Source organism: Tubulanus polymorphus, chromosome 3 (genome assembly GCF_964204645.1).
Source record: "Tubulanus polymorphus chromosome 3, tnTubPoly1.2, whole genome shotgun sequence".
NCBI lineage: Eukaryota > Metazoa > Nemertea > Palaeonemertea > Tubulaniformes > Tubulanidae > Tubulanus > Tubulanus polymorphus.
The window spans coordinates 5,147,534-5,164,001 of NC_134027.1; the positions used below are offsets into that span (position 1 = coordinate 5,147,534).

Consider the following 16,468-nt stretch of genomic DNA (forward strand, 5'->3'; position numbering starts at 1 on the left):
GCCAGGCAATAAACTGTAGACACATAGCTTCAGGGGTTTCCACTTCAACCCATTTGCTTTGAAGAATATCCACTGCACATCATAAAAGTGCATGCATGTACATTCATTCTAGGACATATATCAGATGTTGTAACATGTCATATTCAATTCAATTCAATATGTTAATGCCTTAAACATTATGACATGCAGCAGGGCATTCTTGATGTTTCCATTCTAAAACAAGTTGACAGCAAATATTCATGAGAAAAAGACTAAAGGACATATCTAACAGATGCCGCAAACAGTTTCTCATGAAAAGTAATAGAATGAGTCTTTTGACAGTTTGGCAATGGGATTTGTGAGCAAAGAATATTGTTATACCTAAAGCGCCAAATGAGCAAAATAACATATACCTTGTATTGAGTATTTGAGACAGTATTCAATGGTTAATCTCCAAGAATCAGACTAGATATTGAATAATTTTTTACTCAAGATTATCATGCCTTTAGGAGTATAACACCAATTAAGGAAAAGCCCAAGCACTTCATAAATACATACCACGTAATGCCAAGATGAAACAATACAAAAACCATGAATCAGATCCTTTTTCAATGGCTTATAATGATTTCCAGGGTGTCATGGAATGAACTGTGACACAGTTCTAGAGTATTCATACTTCTGAGCAACAAATAAGCCGGATAAGTAAACACAAGATCAGTTTGATAAAAATAAGTCAAGATACCGAATGAATACCAAGGTAAAATATTGCTTAAAATCATGGAGCTCATATTTTCTTTAGAAGGAATGTAAATTTCGTACTTTTTTTCTGAAGAAACTACATTTTAGAATAACCAAAATCTAGTAATATCTGAACTATATGGGTATGAAAATTCATACTTTCATATTATCTAAACTATGATTATGAATAGAGACCAAATTTCTAAGCGTGATTATGTGAACTGAAATTCTACTCATCACTTCAATGTATGCATATAAAATATATCCATATGTATTTATTTTTATGTGTAATATATATATATATATATATATATATATATATATATATATATATATATATATATATATATATATATATATATATATATATATATATATATATATATATATATATATATATATATATATATATATATATCAGTCTGGATTCGGCTGCTTCAAACATGCCCTGCTTGTCTTTATAGTGAGGTATCATATTGAGGCTTGAATGCAGATTCCAGTTTTGGCATCTTGCGATGTTGAATGCGTAAATTAGGAGCCAAATTTCGACCGTGGGTTGTCAAATACGGTAAATTTGCAATACGAGACGAGTTTTAAAGAAGACGATCTTTCAGAGAAAATGACGATCATCTATTTATTCATGGCGAGTTTGCGCATTTGACGTATCACCGCAGTAGCGTTATAGGCTTGCTGAAAATAAGAAAGATATCTCATCTAGTTTGCAATACATAATACATAGACATCAAGTCGATTTAATAAATTTCCTTAAAGACGAAAGGACAAGGGTCATGCTTATATGAAGTTGCAGGTTGTCTCGGTAACCTACCTTCCACTTCGTAATGGCGAAGTTCTTCTTCAGATGTGCACTAACCGATGCATGAATATCTTTGTCCAGCGCAGCATTTCCAGAAACCCTTAAAAAGCCAGAAAAGTAGATCATCACATGAATATCAATGACGACGTTATGCCAGGGATTTTGGGTGGATATAAATTAACTATTCGTATTACATACATTAACATATATACAACGGTGTACATACCACTGATGTTGAATTGCTTGTCGACAAGTATATCGTTTTTTAGGGTCTACGCACATGAGATGTCTGATGAAGTCCTTTGCTGCAAGAATAATAACTAACCATTAGGAGACTTGGCGAACACTTTAGCAGAATACAGCTGACATGCTGTAAACATTTTTTGTGACAAGCGTAATTGCGAAATCGGTCGCACTGAAAAGCTTGCCATGAATATTATTACGCCGAGCTACTGATATTGACTCGTGCATTAAATGAGCCATTAATTTTTAGCAATCATTAATGTTACAATAAAACAGCAAGGAGGGTAGTAGTGGAGTATCGTACATGATTCTGAAATTTCATCCCAGTATGGGGAATCGAATTCATAGTCAGCCTTTATGATCTGCCTGAATAAATCTGTGTCAAGTTCACTGTAAAATGGTGGATAGCCACACAATCTGCAAATATAAGTAAAACCTGGTGAAACAACTGGTAAAAAGCTTATCAATTGAACAATTACGATCAGTATTTGAATATTGAAATGCGTTCGTGTAACACTAATTTCCGAGAAATTTACATGAATACACATTAGAGGAAAAGAATTATTTCATAGATAGCGGGTTCTGTTCTATTCAATGCTTTGCATACTACTGAAAAAGGAAGAATCGCTCATTCACAGAATTAAGAGGTAACAGAATCAGAGAGTCACGCGTGTGCATGTAGAATAGAACAGGTAATGCTATTCAAGTTTGATTAAATCATGGTGCAGCGGTTTTATAATACAGGTGACTGACTACATTGTATAAGTCACGGATTAAAACCAAATCCATATTGATGCATTGGCTAAATTGGCGAAGTAGCGAAGACTTGACTTATCAAATAACCATACACGTGCAGAGACCAAATCATAGATCAACTCTATGCGATTTATACCCTAGTAATGCTACCATAATTATTAATATCCGATTTCGTATTATTCATGACCACTACTTGACTCATTACTTGTTGGCATTATGCACAAGGAAGGAATCGTAAATTACAAATGAATTTAAGTATGCATGAACTTTCACATAAATAGAATCAATCTCTTCATGCACTAGCAGAAATGAACAAATACCTACTGAAATCATTCGTATAATAAATGAAAATGAAATATCATTTGGTGCATAACTAATCTCCTGATTTGTTTTGATAGAGACATAGAGACTCCAGGAGTAATTGGCTAAACTAGCATATTGAAACCTAATACATTAACACTGAAGTAGTTCCTTTAGTAGTACTAAATACTTACAATATATAAGCTATGACTCCAATTGACCATACATCTACTTCTTTTCCATATGGCTGATTGGCAAGAACTTCTGGAGCTACAAGATGAAAGACAAGAGAGAAAACAAAGTTAGATGCATATCACAATCAGATTTTAGAATTGTTGAATACAGGCGTTGGATGCAAGGATCAGACACATTCTGGCTTGGTGACATCCAAAATTCAATCAGAGGAACGAGAGCATTCTATGTATGAACCATTCGACTGAGGGTGTTTCTGTATGCAGTAACGCGATTAATAATAAAATGCGATGCACATCTGATACAGACTTTCAAATAATTGCCTTAAGGTTTGTATAATTCAGTAATAAAATACTTATAGTTGATATGGGTGGGTCCCATTTAACAGCATATACAGATATTTGCGTTTGTAGATTATTCATTTCTGTTTTGCTCGTATGTACGTATGGAAGATCTATTAACCTTAGCTACTCAGGAACGTTCCGAAATGATACGAAGAAAACTGTCTTATCGAAATGAAGATTTAAATAACACGCTAATTGACTGCCATTATAGTGGAGTAGTACATGTCATGTGGTTGCTTGTCTCAAGGACACTATATCAAAAGATATCAGTTAGCCAGACAATATTGGTCTGTATAATGGAAACCCAGTGCATTGATCCGCATTCATCAAAACACCATGCGATTACTCTTTGATGACAGAAAACCTGATGCCATTTTTTTTTCAAATACGCGAGTGATATAGGAACTACACGAAAATTGATTGCTATTTGATCCAAAACTACTTAGCAAAAACGTTCTAAGGCTGACAACAAATGGCAAGTTCCAACCACTGCGCCAAATACACACAAGCCATAACTGCTATACAATAATTCATAGATAAAATACAAGCAGCTTTTTAGGAAATTTTCCAAATAAAATGTAACAACAAAAGTCCATTGATTGTGTACATTCATGGAAAAAGATGAGTAAAAGTGGCTTCCCGGTGAAATAAGTTCACTGCACATTTTTGAACGCGGTTGCAATTTTATCATTAATCTTTGCTACGCTTTCAAACGAAGTATGGGAAAAGCAATCAAGAAGCATTTGACAAGGTAACAATAGTGCCGTAGCAGGTAGAATGATTCCCGGTGCAAATCATCACGAATGGAGATAAATGAAGCTACTGCACAAATATTACCAACCATGTCATTTTCATAGAAACTGTCAGCGAAGACGAATGCGCAAAGAGACGTTGAAGAGCTGTGAAATTCGAGCAGTCAAAAAATTTCAACGCCAATCGAAATTCGCTATCGTTCGATTTACAACAGCTCGATAAGAACCTTATCGATTAGAAGTTTCATCTCGAGACCGATATCAAAAAAAAGGTAAAGCGTAAGATATCAAAGATGGCAAGGCATATATTCCAACAGAGCAATCCGGTAGTGTACGAGATGAGATAACACGAGCATACCGTAACCAGCCATCTAGAAAACCGACAAGACACGCTCTTCTGCAATCTCTCCTAATATATATGCCTTTATCGGTACGGATCATTCCACAACGTAAAGCCTGATAGCTTCATACTTTCACCCTTCAAAGAGCTAATTGCGATATCAAATAGTTATGAGTATGGCACGGACAGCACAATTTTAGTACGATGACCATTAGTGCCTTCATTGCCAGAGATTCACAACTCGTGAACGGCATTCGCACAAGATACAACTCGTCCTTTACATTGTACTCCATAAAAGCAACTGCCATATCAAATTCCATACCAAATAACCAACATTTTTAATGCCTCGATATCAGATTTAAGGGTGGAGCCAGTTTATTTCTAAAAGTAATTCAAGTTATATCGCAAGTTCAAATAACTGCCGGGTTGCATTTCTCATCTTCAATTGTTCTGCTTTTAATCACTCTTAATGCGCTAGTTGCGTGACAAGACTTGAAAATGTTTTAGCACACTGTTTGAAGTAAATGGCAGTAAAACTGTTCGATTCCTTAAACATCGCCATAAGCAACTAAAGGTACCACAATCGTCTTTAGCTTCATCGACTGGAGATGATAAAATAGATTAAGAGAGTACCGAATCAGGAACTAGAATAAAAATTAAATTAATTCTCGGTTGGAAAGACGCAAACACAATTTCGCAACTTAAAATGCTTTTAAAGTGCCTTTGATAACTGTTTCTTCAATGGAATTTTTAACTTTTGATTTTCTTTTTGCGAATCAAGAAATTAAATGTTGCGCAACCGCTCCTGTGAGTTAAGTAACAAAAACCACATATACATAATGCATATAAAGCTAAGTTGACCCGAGGCGTGGAGTACAGATATTTGATATCAAAAAAATTTTGGAAACATAATATATTCCAACAGAAAATTCCCCGAGGAATTCACAGAGTAGCACAACAGACAATGTTAACATAGCACAGTTTTACAACAAACACAAAGACAAGTCCCTGGGTGACACAGATCGTCATCAGCCTTCAGGCCTGACAAGTAAACGCGGTTCATAGCAACAGTATTTTAAACGTCAACAAGAAAAATGTGTAAATATAAATATCCTTAATATTTGTAGGTGATAACTACCATTCATTAATATATGAATATATTGCAAAACTGGAAAGGGCTTTAAAACAATACTATACAAATGACAGTATCTCAAAATCTATATCACCATTGACAGTATTTCAAAATCAACATCACCAATGACAGTACATGTTTCAAAATCTATGACACCAATGACAGTATTTCAAAATCAACGTCACCAATGACAGTACCTGTATTTCAAAATCTACATCACCAATGACAGTATTTCAAAATCAACGTCACCAATGACAGTACATGTATTTCAAAATCTATATCACCAATGACAGTATTTCAAAATCTATATCACCAATGACAGTATTTCAAAATCAACGTCACCAATGACAGTATTTCAAAACCTACATCATAGCCAAGGGTTTGATTGCAGTCGTTAGAAACAGGATCAGATTCACGGAGCCACATTATCATCAGTAACTAATTTCATTCAATCTCATTTTCAAGTTTAATCGGGGTTAGGTTTTCAAATTGAACCCGGAAATCAAGATAAGTAAACTCACCAACATATCCTGGTGTCCCACAAGCAGTAGCCATTATACCTGAGCCTTCTATCTTAGACAGACCGAAATCACTTATCATTATTTTAGATTCTTCTTCTGGACTATAGTAGAGCAGATTCTCAGGCTGAAAAAGAAATAGGATAGTACTACAATCTCAGATGATCAAGGCTTGTGTAAACCGATCATAGTTGCTTTATCGGTTGGAATCAATACGATATGAAAAATATAAATTGAATTTCCTCTTTGGTTATATGATGACTAGTAGCCCCCGAGAAGTACCAACGATTGCCTCGTTTCAATGTAGCCTATTATCATAAATTGTTTTCTGTCTCTGTTGGAGCCTAACTGGAGCTTATGGCAAATGATGCTCTGAGAACAAACATTTATCCGTTGTACAGAAGATTCAGCCGGGAGCCGGGTAAATACATGTATAAATTAATGACGGCTCATAAAATATAGGATCAGCAAGTCGTGAAAAGATGCCATACTGAATGAATGGAATTACAGCTGATGACTGCGTTATCTCAAAAATATATCGCTTCCCTCTCAGAAAGCACTGGAATGACATTAGTAAAACGGCAAATGATTCCCTAGCGAAAGACTGCAATGGAGGGTTAATTTTCCTCACCAAAAAATGTCATTCTCTCTTTTTTTCAAAGTCTTTATCTAAACATGTTCGTATAGTAAATCAATCTGTCAGTGTGTTTATACAAATTATGTATATGACAGAATGTCACTAGTACACATATCACGTTCTAATGTACCTACATATCATAGAACTTGTCTTCTTTGTTTTGCATTGTACATTATATAAGTATTTTCCTGATATTGCTCTGCGTGATGAAATGTTTTTCTAACAATTTTCGTATAGAAGATGAAGCTATATCGAATACATTTGTTGGACGGTGGCCATGGATACATTTCTAGATCTAAATTATCCAAAGTGAGCCGGATATTTTCTATTACATCGACAAACAATGGAATAGAAATCCCCTCGGCGGCCTACTCATGCAATCTAGTTTCACTGGTGATAAAACACTGTCTAGCTACCGCCGAGCTGTAAAACAATAAGTTTATTACGATGTAGACGTAGATTTTTTGGTTTGATTAAATCATGGCGATATTCAGATATTAATTTGTTGCGGACATATCCACCAGCGGTCATCATCAGTTCAACCATCTGATCTCCCGAATTATCATACATAATCAACCATTATTATTAGACGAGTGTCCAATGGGAATTCATATCCCCCCATCACCCAGAACTGCGTGCAACCACATTGCGACCACATTTCGATACCAAAGCTACATAACAATTACAAGAACATTACTGACGAAAAGATGCAGTGGAAAGGTACTGCGCAGTCCGTTGCGTAGAATGCTTTTTATTTCACGGGAAAGACAACACGGAAATCAATGTCATCGAGCCAACCGCGAGAATACGATAATATCCTCTGCTAATAATACACCATATCGTTTATGATGATGTTACATCATGAACGACGAATAGAATATAATTCTACTATACGATGATAAGTGTTATAGATTCAGATTAAGCTTCGTGAATTAATAGAATTAATCATCAATATCGTGTACTCTTCAACAACGAGATGGAACATTGTCCATATCTTCCAGTCATTAATCACTTTTACCAATTCTTTCGAGAGATCATTCATTATTAAGCGACTCGGTTTCAAAGCCATTTTAAACCTCTCAGCCACATCGCATATTTCTCTAATCCCTTTTTGATTAACATGACTGATTAATGATGAACTTAAACAGGAATGTCCCCGGGTTTCCATTATTTACCTTGAGATCTCTGTGGACCACGCCGCGTTCATGCATATAATCTACCGCTTCTAAAATTTGATGACATAACGAACTGGCATCTTTTTCTGTGTAACTTCCTTTACGTACGATTCTATCGAATAGTTCACCACCGGTAACTCTAGAAAAAAAAACAACAACAAAAAATGTCATACATAACGTTTGGAATTAATCGAGACGTTTTATTATGATAAGAAAAAACACATCAATCTTCATTACAGCAAATGAAATATGATCAGCATTAACATTTTGTGAACCTTGAACTCAAGGTGTGTAAAGTTATTTTGTGTAGAATGTGTCAACGTCTATTCCCTCAACTGCTAAGTGATGTATTTGACGACAATTTCAACGTATGATCAACCCTCGGGATTGACGTCATTCTCCTCGCAAACTCGTCGCCTCGTCGTCGCATTTTCATAGTCTCATTTCGTCCTCACGTCGGTTTTGTGTACGGTTTGAAATGACAAATTACCCAAATTAAAGCCTAACAATTACATCTGGGATTCTAATTCGCTTTAATAAACCCTTTGATTTGTACATGACTGATAGATAAATTCAAATCCAGGCCCGAGTGGCAACCGAGTCTCTTTGATTCTATCGGTGAGTTATACAGTACTCAGCAGTGAACGTCTTTAAGATTGAACAACCATACGATAATTGAACCTCTTGAGGAATATGACAAGTCAAACATGGCAGCGCCTGAAACCATATGTTTTTTTTATCTTCGAAAAGGGAATTGTCGTTCTTATTTATTTGGCTGATCGATCGATTTAGATTTGAATTGGTGTCCCTTACAAACACACCACACGTGTCAGAACAGTTTGATTTTGAAATCAGATTTTGTATAGTCGGATGGTTGATCAAATTTACAGAATGTCTTCTTTTTAATCGAAGTACAGAGTTAGAGTTATCAAAATACAGCGATAAGCCCTAAGTAGAATACCCTACTGATCAGTACGTATCTATTACTAATAGCTATGTAGGTGTGATGAATTTTATTACTTCAAAGCATTCCCAAAGGACCCATTGTCGCATATACATCTTCATTTACGTCTACATCTACCTACCAGTAGGTATGTGTTGCCATGGCATGCGGCTAGCAAATGAAACGAATGTCTCAATGCATAACTACTGTCTCAAGAATACATACCACAGTTTCTAGGACTTGAAAAAACCGATCTTTTTCAATACACAGAGTTTTCAGTGGTAAGGCCAGGGTAAAACGAATTACTAAGGACTTTTTCGGAAATTTTAGACCCAAAAGGAGGGACTTTTTGACTCGTGTAAACCAGTCATATATTTCAGGGTAATTCCATAACACTTTCCTGTAGATTCAATCTTACTGATAATTGAATTACCAGGCCTCAGTAATGAAATACTTCAACAGTCGAACTCGCAACAAAATTATGCGCAAAAATATATAAAAATCTAATTTTGAAGTACTTTTTTTATCAAAAGGACTTAGGGTCAAAAAGAAGGACTTGGAAGGACCGCTGGAAACCCTGATACACTATAGGTCTATAGGAAGTGGAAGACCAATATATGAGCAACACGTATCTGAAAGATTTCATTAATCAACTGATTGATATGGAGCGATTGTTGAATTATTCATAATTGCTGACAGCGATGATAGAAACTGGAGAGATTAACCTACGCACCCGTTTACAACGCACCTACACTAGTAGAGATGATAAAATAATCACCAAACAACAATTAATCTTCTTACATACGCTGATAGCACGACCTGAACGCAATATCTATCCCTTTTAGCGCATTGTAACTATAGGCAGAACTCTTTTGTTCGTTACTGTCCATGAAATTACTTATTCAACTAAAAGACCCAGGGCTCTTCACATTAAACTGAAACTACCTCAGAACACCAAGGTGCGGCTTTAAATTAGTAACTAACGATACACCGCGCTATGATGTAGACGTTTTAGGGAGCGTTCATAAATTACGTACCTCCATTGGGGGGAGGGGGTTACTGAATTTTGGTACAAAGTGGTACATGGGGGGAGGGGGGGTCAGCAAAAAAGGTACGTACTTTGAGGGAGGGGGTATTAATCAATCTTGGTACGTACTTTATGTACCAAACTCAAATGAAAATAGCCGTTGGTGTTTTATCGGCTTTTAGTACCGGGTATACAAAATCAATAAACAACAATATTTGCTTAATTCTTTTGTTGCGTCATTTATTTAATATCGGAATTTTGTTCTAAACAAAATGTTGAGGTACCACTTGTAGTAGACTTCAACTGGGATTTCCCCAATACCGGGTACCGGTATCGATCTTTCACGCACTTGTTGGTACATCATTAATGAAATCAGGTATTTATATTTTTTTGATTTGTGTTCTTTGCATCAATATAATTCGGGGGAGGGGGGGTCGGTCATGGGTGCGATGGTACGTACCTAAGAGGGGGTCAGTGAATTTGGTACAAAGGTGGTACAAGGGGGGAGTCAGAAAAATGGGAGATTTTGAGGTACGTAATTTGTGAACGCTCCCTTATAGTGGTGTGCCCATTATTCAACACAATGTGGTGGAATCCCCAGAAATCATCCCCAGTATTAATAAGTCAGCACTGAAAGGGTTAACATTTTCGATGATTACTTGATTATGAAATTCAAATGAATTGTTCTTCATCGTATATACTATCATGGTTGTTCTAGTTAACGCACTCAAATTTATCGACTGTGAAATCAAAGGGTTAAATAATTTTACCATTCCTCCACAACAAACTCGTAGCTCTTCCTGATAATGAAAGACTTTCCCATTAAGGCAAACAAGCACTTGAAAGTATGAAAATTTCCCGAATTAGCTTCATTGTTCATTTATCGTTGCAGAAAGAGCCAACTTCAAAGAACTGAGAGCAATTCTACCACATTTACATCATCAAAGCCAACTTAAAGACGTGGGTTTTTTTCTAAACTCTTTTCACAATAAAGCCGTATCAATTCAAGCATACTATATGCAGCATGCAGCATAGAAAATTAGATTTTATATGGCTTTAGGCGCCAATAAACTGCGAGATATTCTCAGTCTACTTTTTTAAAATGAAAAATGTCTTTTTTAGACTCAGCATGCGAGGAAGGATATCCTTTTCAACTTAATTGAAGACGATGTAGAATCTACGCAGTCTAAAATCTGAATAAGATTATTTTCATTAAGGCCTATATACCAACGACTGTGTCTGATTATAGAGGAACGACGACGGAACATATCAACAGAGGTCAGTAACCTGACAGAATTAGATGAAACCAGCACACTTTAATTAGGTGCAGCCCATTGCTTGTCACAGCTGAACTGATTATTTGATGCACAGCATTGGGTAAGATCAATATTGTGCTGTCTTGTCGTACGGAAGTCATTTTCAATCGGCAGTAAATACAGCCGAGAACAGCGACGTAAAAGTTGCTAGAAATAAAACGCACGAAAAAACATCGTTCGAGATCAAAGACTCCAACAAAATTCAGGCTATTGTAGAAGGCTTCAACTGATTCTTTTGAAGAAAGATGTAAATTAAATGACACGACTTGAAGAATAGTCCCCTTCGCTTTCTGGGGATTGAAATTGTCAGAAAAACATATCAGCCTTGGCGTTGATACTCGCGAGCCGAGGGAACGAATCATGAGCAATGCACTCTAATTGGCTCGGTAGTGACAAGACACGTAGCTACAGCTTTGAATTTACGAAGAAAGAAAAAATCCAATTTCAGGTGCGTCGCTCACACAGCCAGCCACAGGTAGGCAAAATATGAAAAATACGTATCGAGTTTTGGTCCCACAGACTCTACAGTCGTTTTGAATAGGTTAAGTAAAAATATGGACATTTATATTTTTTGGTATTTTTCTAGTGATTTTGGATTGTGATAGTAATTGTTCTTCCCATTTCAAAACCTTTAGACGAAAATGTATCAAAAACATTCATCGACATTGAATCAAATACTTACAATTCCATTATTAAGTAAACATAAGATGTATCTTCATAAACATCTAATAACTGAACTATATTTGGATGATGTAACCTGAAAACAAAATACCAAGGGATAGTTTAGTCACAATTGAAATCACAGGAAACCAGTTAGAATCGGTTTCAGAGATGATTTTACCTCCTAAGAACCAGTATTTCATTGTGTAAAGATTCCTCTTTGCCTTTTAATGCCTTTATCTCTATGCATTTGATTGCTACGAAATTGCCTTGATCGGTTTTATCTTCTGCCAGCCGAACTTCGGAAAACGCACCACTGAAAAATAAAAACAAAATCATTATCCAACAACGGCACATCAACGCCGACGCTTCCAGTGGATGATCATCGAATCTAAATATCATACAGAACAAATTCTTTTTAAGAAATAATTGATTTCCTAACATATCACAGGGGAGGATCACTTAGGCTAATTCATCGTAGAATATATGAAAGTATGGCTTATCGTAATCAGAGCTTTAGTTTTCATAAATGTATTGAAGCTGAAGTGCTGGCGTTTTTATTATCTTGCATTAGTTGGTCGTACATGAAAATCGGCCATAAATTTCTGATAGTAATTCAGTAAGTGGACGACGCATAGAAAGATCCCGTACATTCACTCGTATATACATAGCCTATACGGATCAGAAATCTAATCACGTGGCTCGATCAAAAATCTGAGTTGTTCGATTTTCTACCAGCTGCAGAAATATTGGTATTTTCACAGTACTCGAGTATGCTTCATATAGGATAAGTGTGAGACAAAAAACGCAGAGCGGCAATCATTTTGTTAATGGCTCTTCAATAAAGTGGACACAGATAACACAAACCATCAACCGTCGATGATAACTCAGTGTCCAGTTTGATGCAACAAATTCCTTCAGTTCCATCCCCAAAAGTCGCAAGACACTTGCGTGCTTAAGCACGAAATTTATCAGGAAAATGGCTTCGTATGAATAGAAACATCTGTAAAATAATGACAATGACCACGGAGAATGGAACGAGACAGTTTCCTGGGAAGAAAGAGAATATGATTTGGATAATGCACCGCTGGAAATTTACAACCTACACCTGCTGCACCTTTTTGAAGTAATGGCAGTTGATCAGGAAACCTCAACTCATATCATCAAACGCATTTATATCGATCACATCCAGAAGCAAACCGATGCCGGGCTAAACGGAGCAGGAAATTGTGCGCTTCGAAGACGAACGCTTTATATTGAATATCAAGGCACGAAATCATCTATCCTCCGGGTGATGAAATTCATACATCATTATAATACCACTAAATTTGGTGTGTAATCTCAAGAGGTTACTGTGTCGTATACATTGACAATATCATCCCTGCCATGACGTATTAACATAAATCCAGTGAGAATAATAACATTATACAAATGTATAGGCCTTAAATAATATACGTTTTGTCAAAAGTTCACGAATAAAATGAAACTACATCCAAATATATCGATTATCTGAGCCTATTTATTGTCTAAATCGGAATAAATAAAAAATCTAGCAATAAACGTTTTCATAAAAATTGCATTTAGTCCCTTAAGTCAGAGCATATATCGTTCAAAAGCTTTTCACAACTTTCAACTCTGTCTATACAAGGATTTTCTATCCCGGTCGAAACTGAATTAAAATGATATTGAGGGTAAGAGTTGATATCCAGACATGTATAGATGATAAACAACATAATTGGCGTTATGCTGAGAAAATGTGGCCGCACATTTTTGACTTGTCATTGTTATAAAACATAATCCTTCTAACAAAAAACCCTGTACAGATATATGATGTAATTGTTCTGTTGAAAAGAAATCTTGTAAAACTGAGGCCCATGATATTAAAAGTTTTGCAGATACCATAGTTTAAATAACAAAATCAAGACAGTAAGGAATGATTTTATCTAGAATAGACATGTATGAATCTTTTACCACGTTCAATAGGAAGCAATCCTGCTATAAAGCTTATGCATCAATTTCAACAAGGAAAAATAGTCAATACCGTTTGATACAAAAGTAATGACCTGTCATATTCATAATCGTCTCCGAACGACAAAGAGATTTTAATGATTCTAGACTGGTGTCAACGCATAAGCACGGTTAATTAAGAGAGAGGAAGTCCATTACGTGACCAGTGCTTAATAATTCTTATCCAATGCGAATGAGTAAATGAGGCCGAGACTATATAATACAGCGATGGTTTTTAACACCACGCAAGACAGTAACAACGTTGTATGAGACGTTATCTAGCAAACCAGCACTTACTTACAACTCAGTTATTAAACTAATCTTTGAAGGCTTAAGTAACATTGATTAGCATCAAAACATAGAGGTCTTTCTTCAATGAATTGCGAAGTGATTCTGGCGAATCATTTTGGAATGTAACATGCATATGCCATCGATTTTCACGAAGTAGAATCAATTATGAAAGCTCTTTACTCTGCAGAGCAGCGGTCAACTCTGCCAATTACCACTGACATATGTTCCACATCCATTAGAACTTTAGCGTTGGATGATGTATGATGCAATCTACAGGATTCCCTAACAAATTGAAGAACGCTTATCATATCTGCAAAATGAAAACGCCACTTATGTATTGGCTATTAGCCGAGTGGATCAGTTTTTATGGGAATTGAATTTCTTGTTATATCATCAGCAATAGGATGGGATAGACTTGTACATCATTATAGATATCAATTCATCACAAGACTCTCCCCGAAGCAAGCTCTATGATCATTAGGCCAATATCTGACATCACCATTCACAGTATCTCAAGCAAAATTTTGCAGTTTTGCGATGGAAATAAATTTTTTCATTGTAGGGTTAAGTTGTTAACATTGTTGGTTAATACCATTGTACAAAGATTCTGATAATATCGGTTCTTACAAAGATATTTGGTGATAGAAGATTACCAAATAAAGCCTTAATTCCAAGGTTATAACACTGTGCCTACAGCGCCGGTACTCTGATCGTGATTTCTACACAGTGCGGGCATTGATTTTCTAAGTAACAGAATAACGAAAATTTGGACTCAAGCACATGTAGGCCTATACTAGCGCAGTGCTATATCTTCTGGAGCCATTGGGGCAAACATTGGAACTCCCAACTTTACCACCCAAACCCTCTGGACGCTTATCTCACCCTCTAGACACTAAAACCCTAACCTTCTGGACCCTCCTCTCACCCTCTAAAAACAAAACCCTTATTTTTGTGTTGAAAAGGGATTGAAAAAGCTGGGAAGGCCTACAAATCACCATTCGGCCCCTATTTATCAATAAAGGAAATATCAACAATGACCAGGAAAAACAATGACCAGCTTCCTGAATTAACATTTCACTATATCACAACATGACAAATAGTAGTGACTGTACATTGGAAACAGTAGAATAATGAACTCTATCAAAAGGGTTTACAGTCAACCCGGCTTAATTTGAATCTTTTTTTATCAATTCTATTGTAACAACCAGTATTATACTGGCAGTTCACATATACTGTATATGTGAACTGCTAAAAGGCTTATATATTTAAATATCCAACAAGTTTTTGTCTTTTCAGCATGTATTTTGGAATGTATAAATGTGTATAACGTCCATGTTGACACCTATCAACCAAGACTGCGCTAAGGACTCAATTACCCTCCTAGCTGTAATTAACATGACATCACATATGTCCTTGATCTCCGTTCAAAATAAACATGGCAGCTCTCTCCCTCTCACTCGGGTTAATGGTTGGTAATGACTAGGCCTAAAAGTCTGAGTGAGTAACAACATAAAAAAGACACTTGTTTGTTATTCTTGTGGCAAGGCCATTCCCCGCCATCCATTCAACAACAAACCAATGGCAGCAACAAACAAACAAACACGCGGTTAAATAACCCATACCAGTTTTTTAGGCAATAGCCCAGCAGGTAAACAAGTCAAAAATGAAACGAAAATGAAAATACCTGATAATTTTTAAATTTCAAGAATACTACTTACGTCCCCAATAAATCCTTGAACTCGAACTTCTTTCTGATGTCCTTCTTCTCAATTTTGTCGCTCTTCTCATTCTTGCCGAAAATAGGCATCGTTAAAATATATGTATCTTATTCCGCTAGATTTGACAAATGTTTCATTATACTTGCCAGAGCTATCATCAATTCAATGTTTAATGCTTGGCTCTGACGTCAGGAAATGGTGGCTGATTAGCATACATTTCTGACGAAAGATAGCGCCACTCCTGGATGAGCGATCCATAAGCGGTTGGCTCCGATCCGACGGCGAACTGGAGAAATGGCGTTGGCGCTAGTTGACACTTCCGAGAGACCGTACCTAATTGTTGGTGCCGGTTTATAATCCGAAAGTGCTTATCAACAGGGATGCCAAGACAAGAGCCACTTAGTGTTGAAAAAATTAATGCTTCAAAAATTACTTTTTGCTGTTGACTTACCGCATCGATTTTTCTCGGTTTCTATGCTAATGCTATGATATGATAATTCAGGATGCGGGGCCCTAAAAAAGGTTCATACTACAATTTCGACCTGGGAGTGGAAACAGTTTGCCGGTGATAGCCCGGTATAGTGCC

General features: G+C 36.3%; 1 protein-coding gene across 1 annotated transcript; it reads right to left on the bottom strand.

Annotated features, from left to right (window-relative positions):
- Positions 1 to 1,141: 1,141 nt before the first annotated feature.
- On the bottom strand, positions 1,142 to 16,088 carry LOC141901491 (calcium/calmodulin-dependent protein kinase type 1-like). The gene is made up of 10 exons (XM_074788764.1): positions 15,883 to 16,088; positions 12,048 to 12,182; positions 11,889 to 11,963; positions 7,921 to 8,059; positions 6,112 to 6,235; positions 3,025 to 3,100; positions 2,079 to 2,191; positions 1,758 to 1,836; positions 1,544 to 1,631; positions 1,142 to 1,407 (listed from the first exon to the last, which is right to left on the bottom strand). The coding sequence occupies exons 1-10, from the start codon at positions 15,969 to 15,971 to the stop codon at positions 1,348 to 1,350; spliced, it is 978 nt and encodes a 325-aa protein (XP_074644865.1). The 5' UTR covers positions 15,972 to 16,088; the 3' UTR covers positions 1,142 to 1,347.
- Between the last annotated feature and the right edge of the window lie 380 nt (positions 16,089 to 16,468).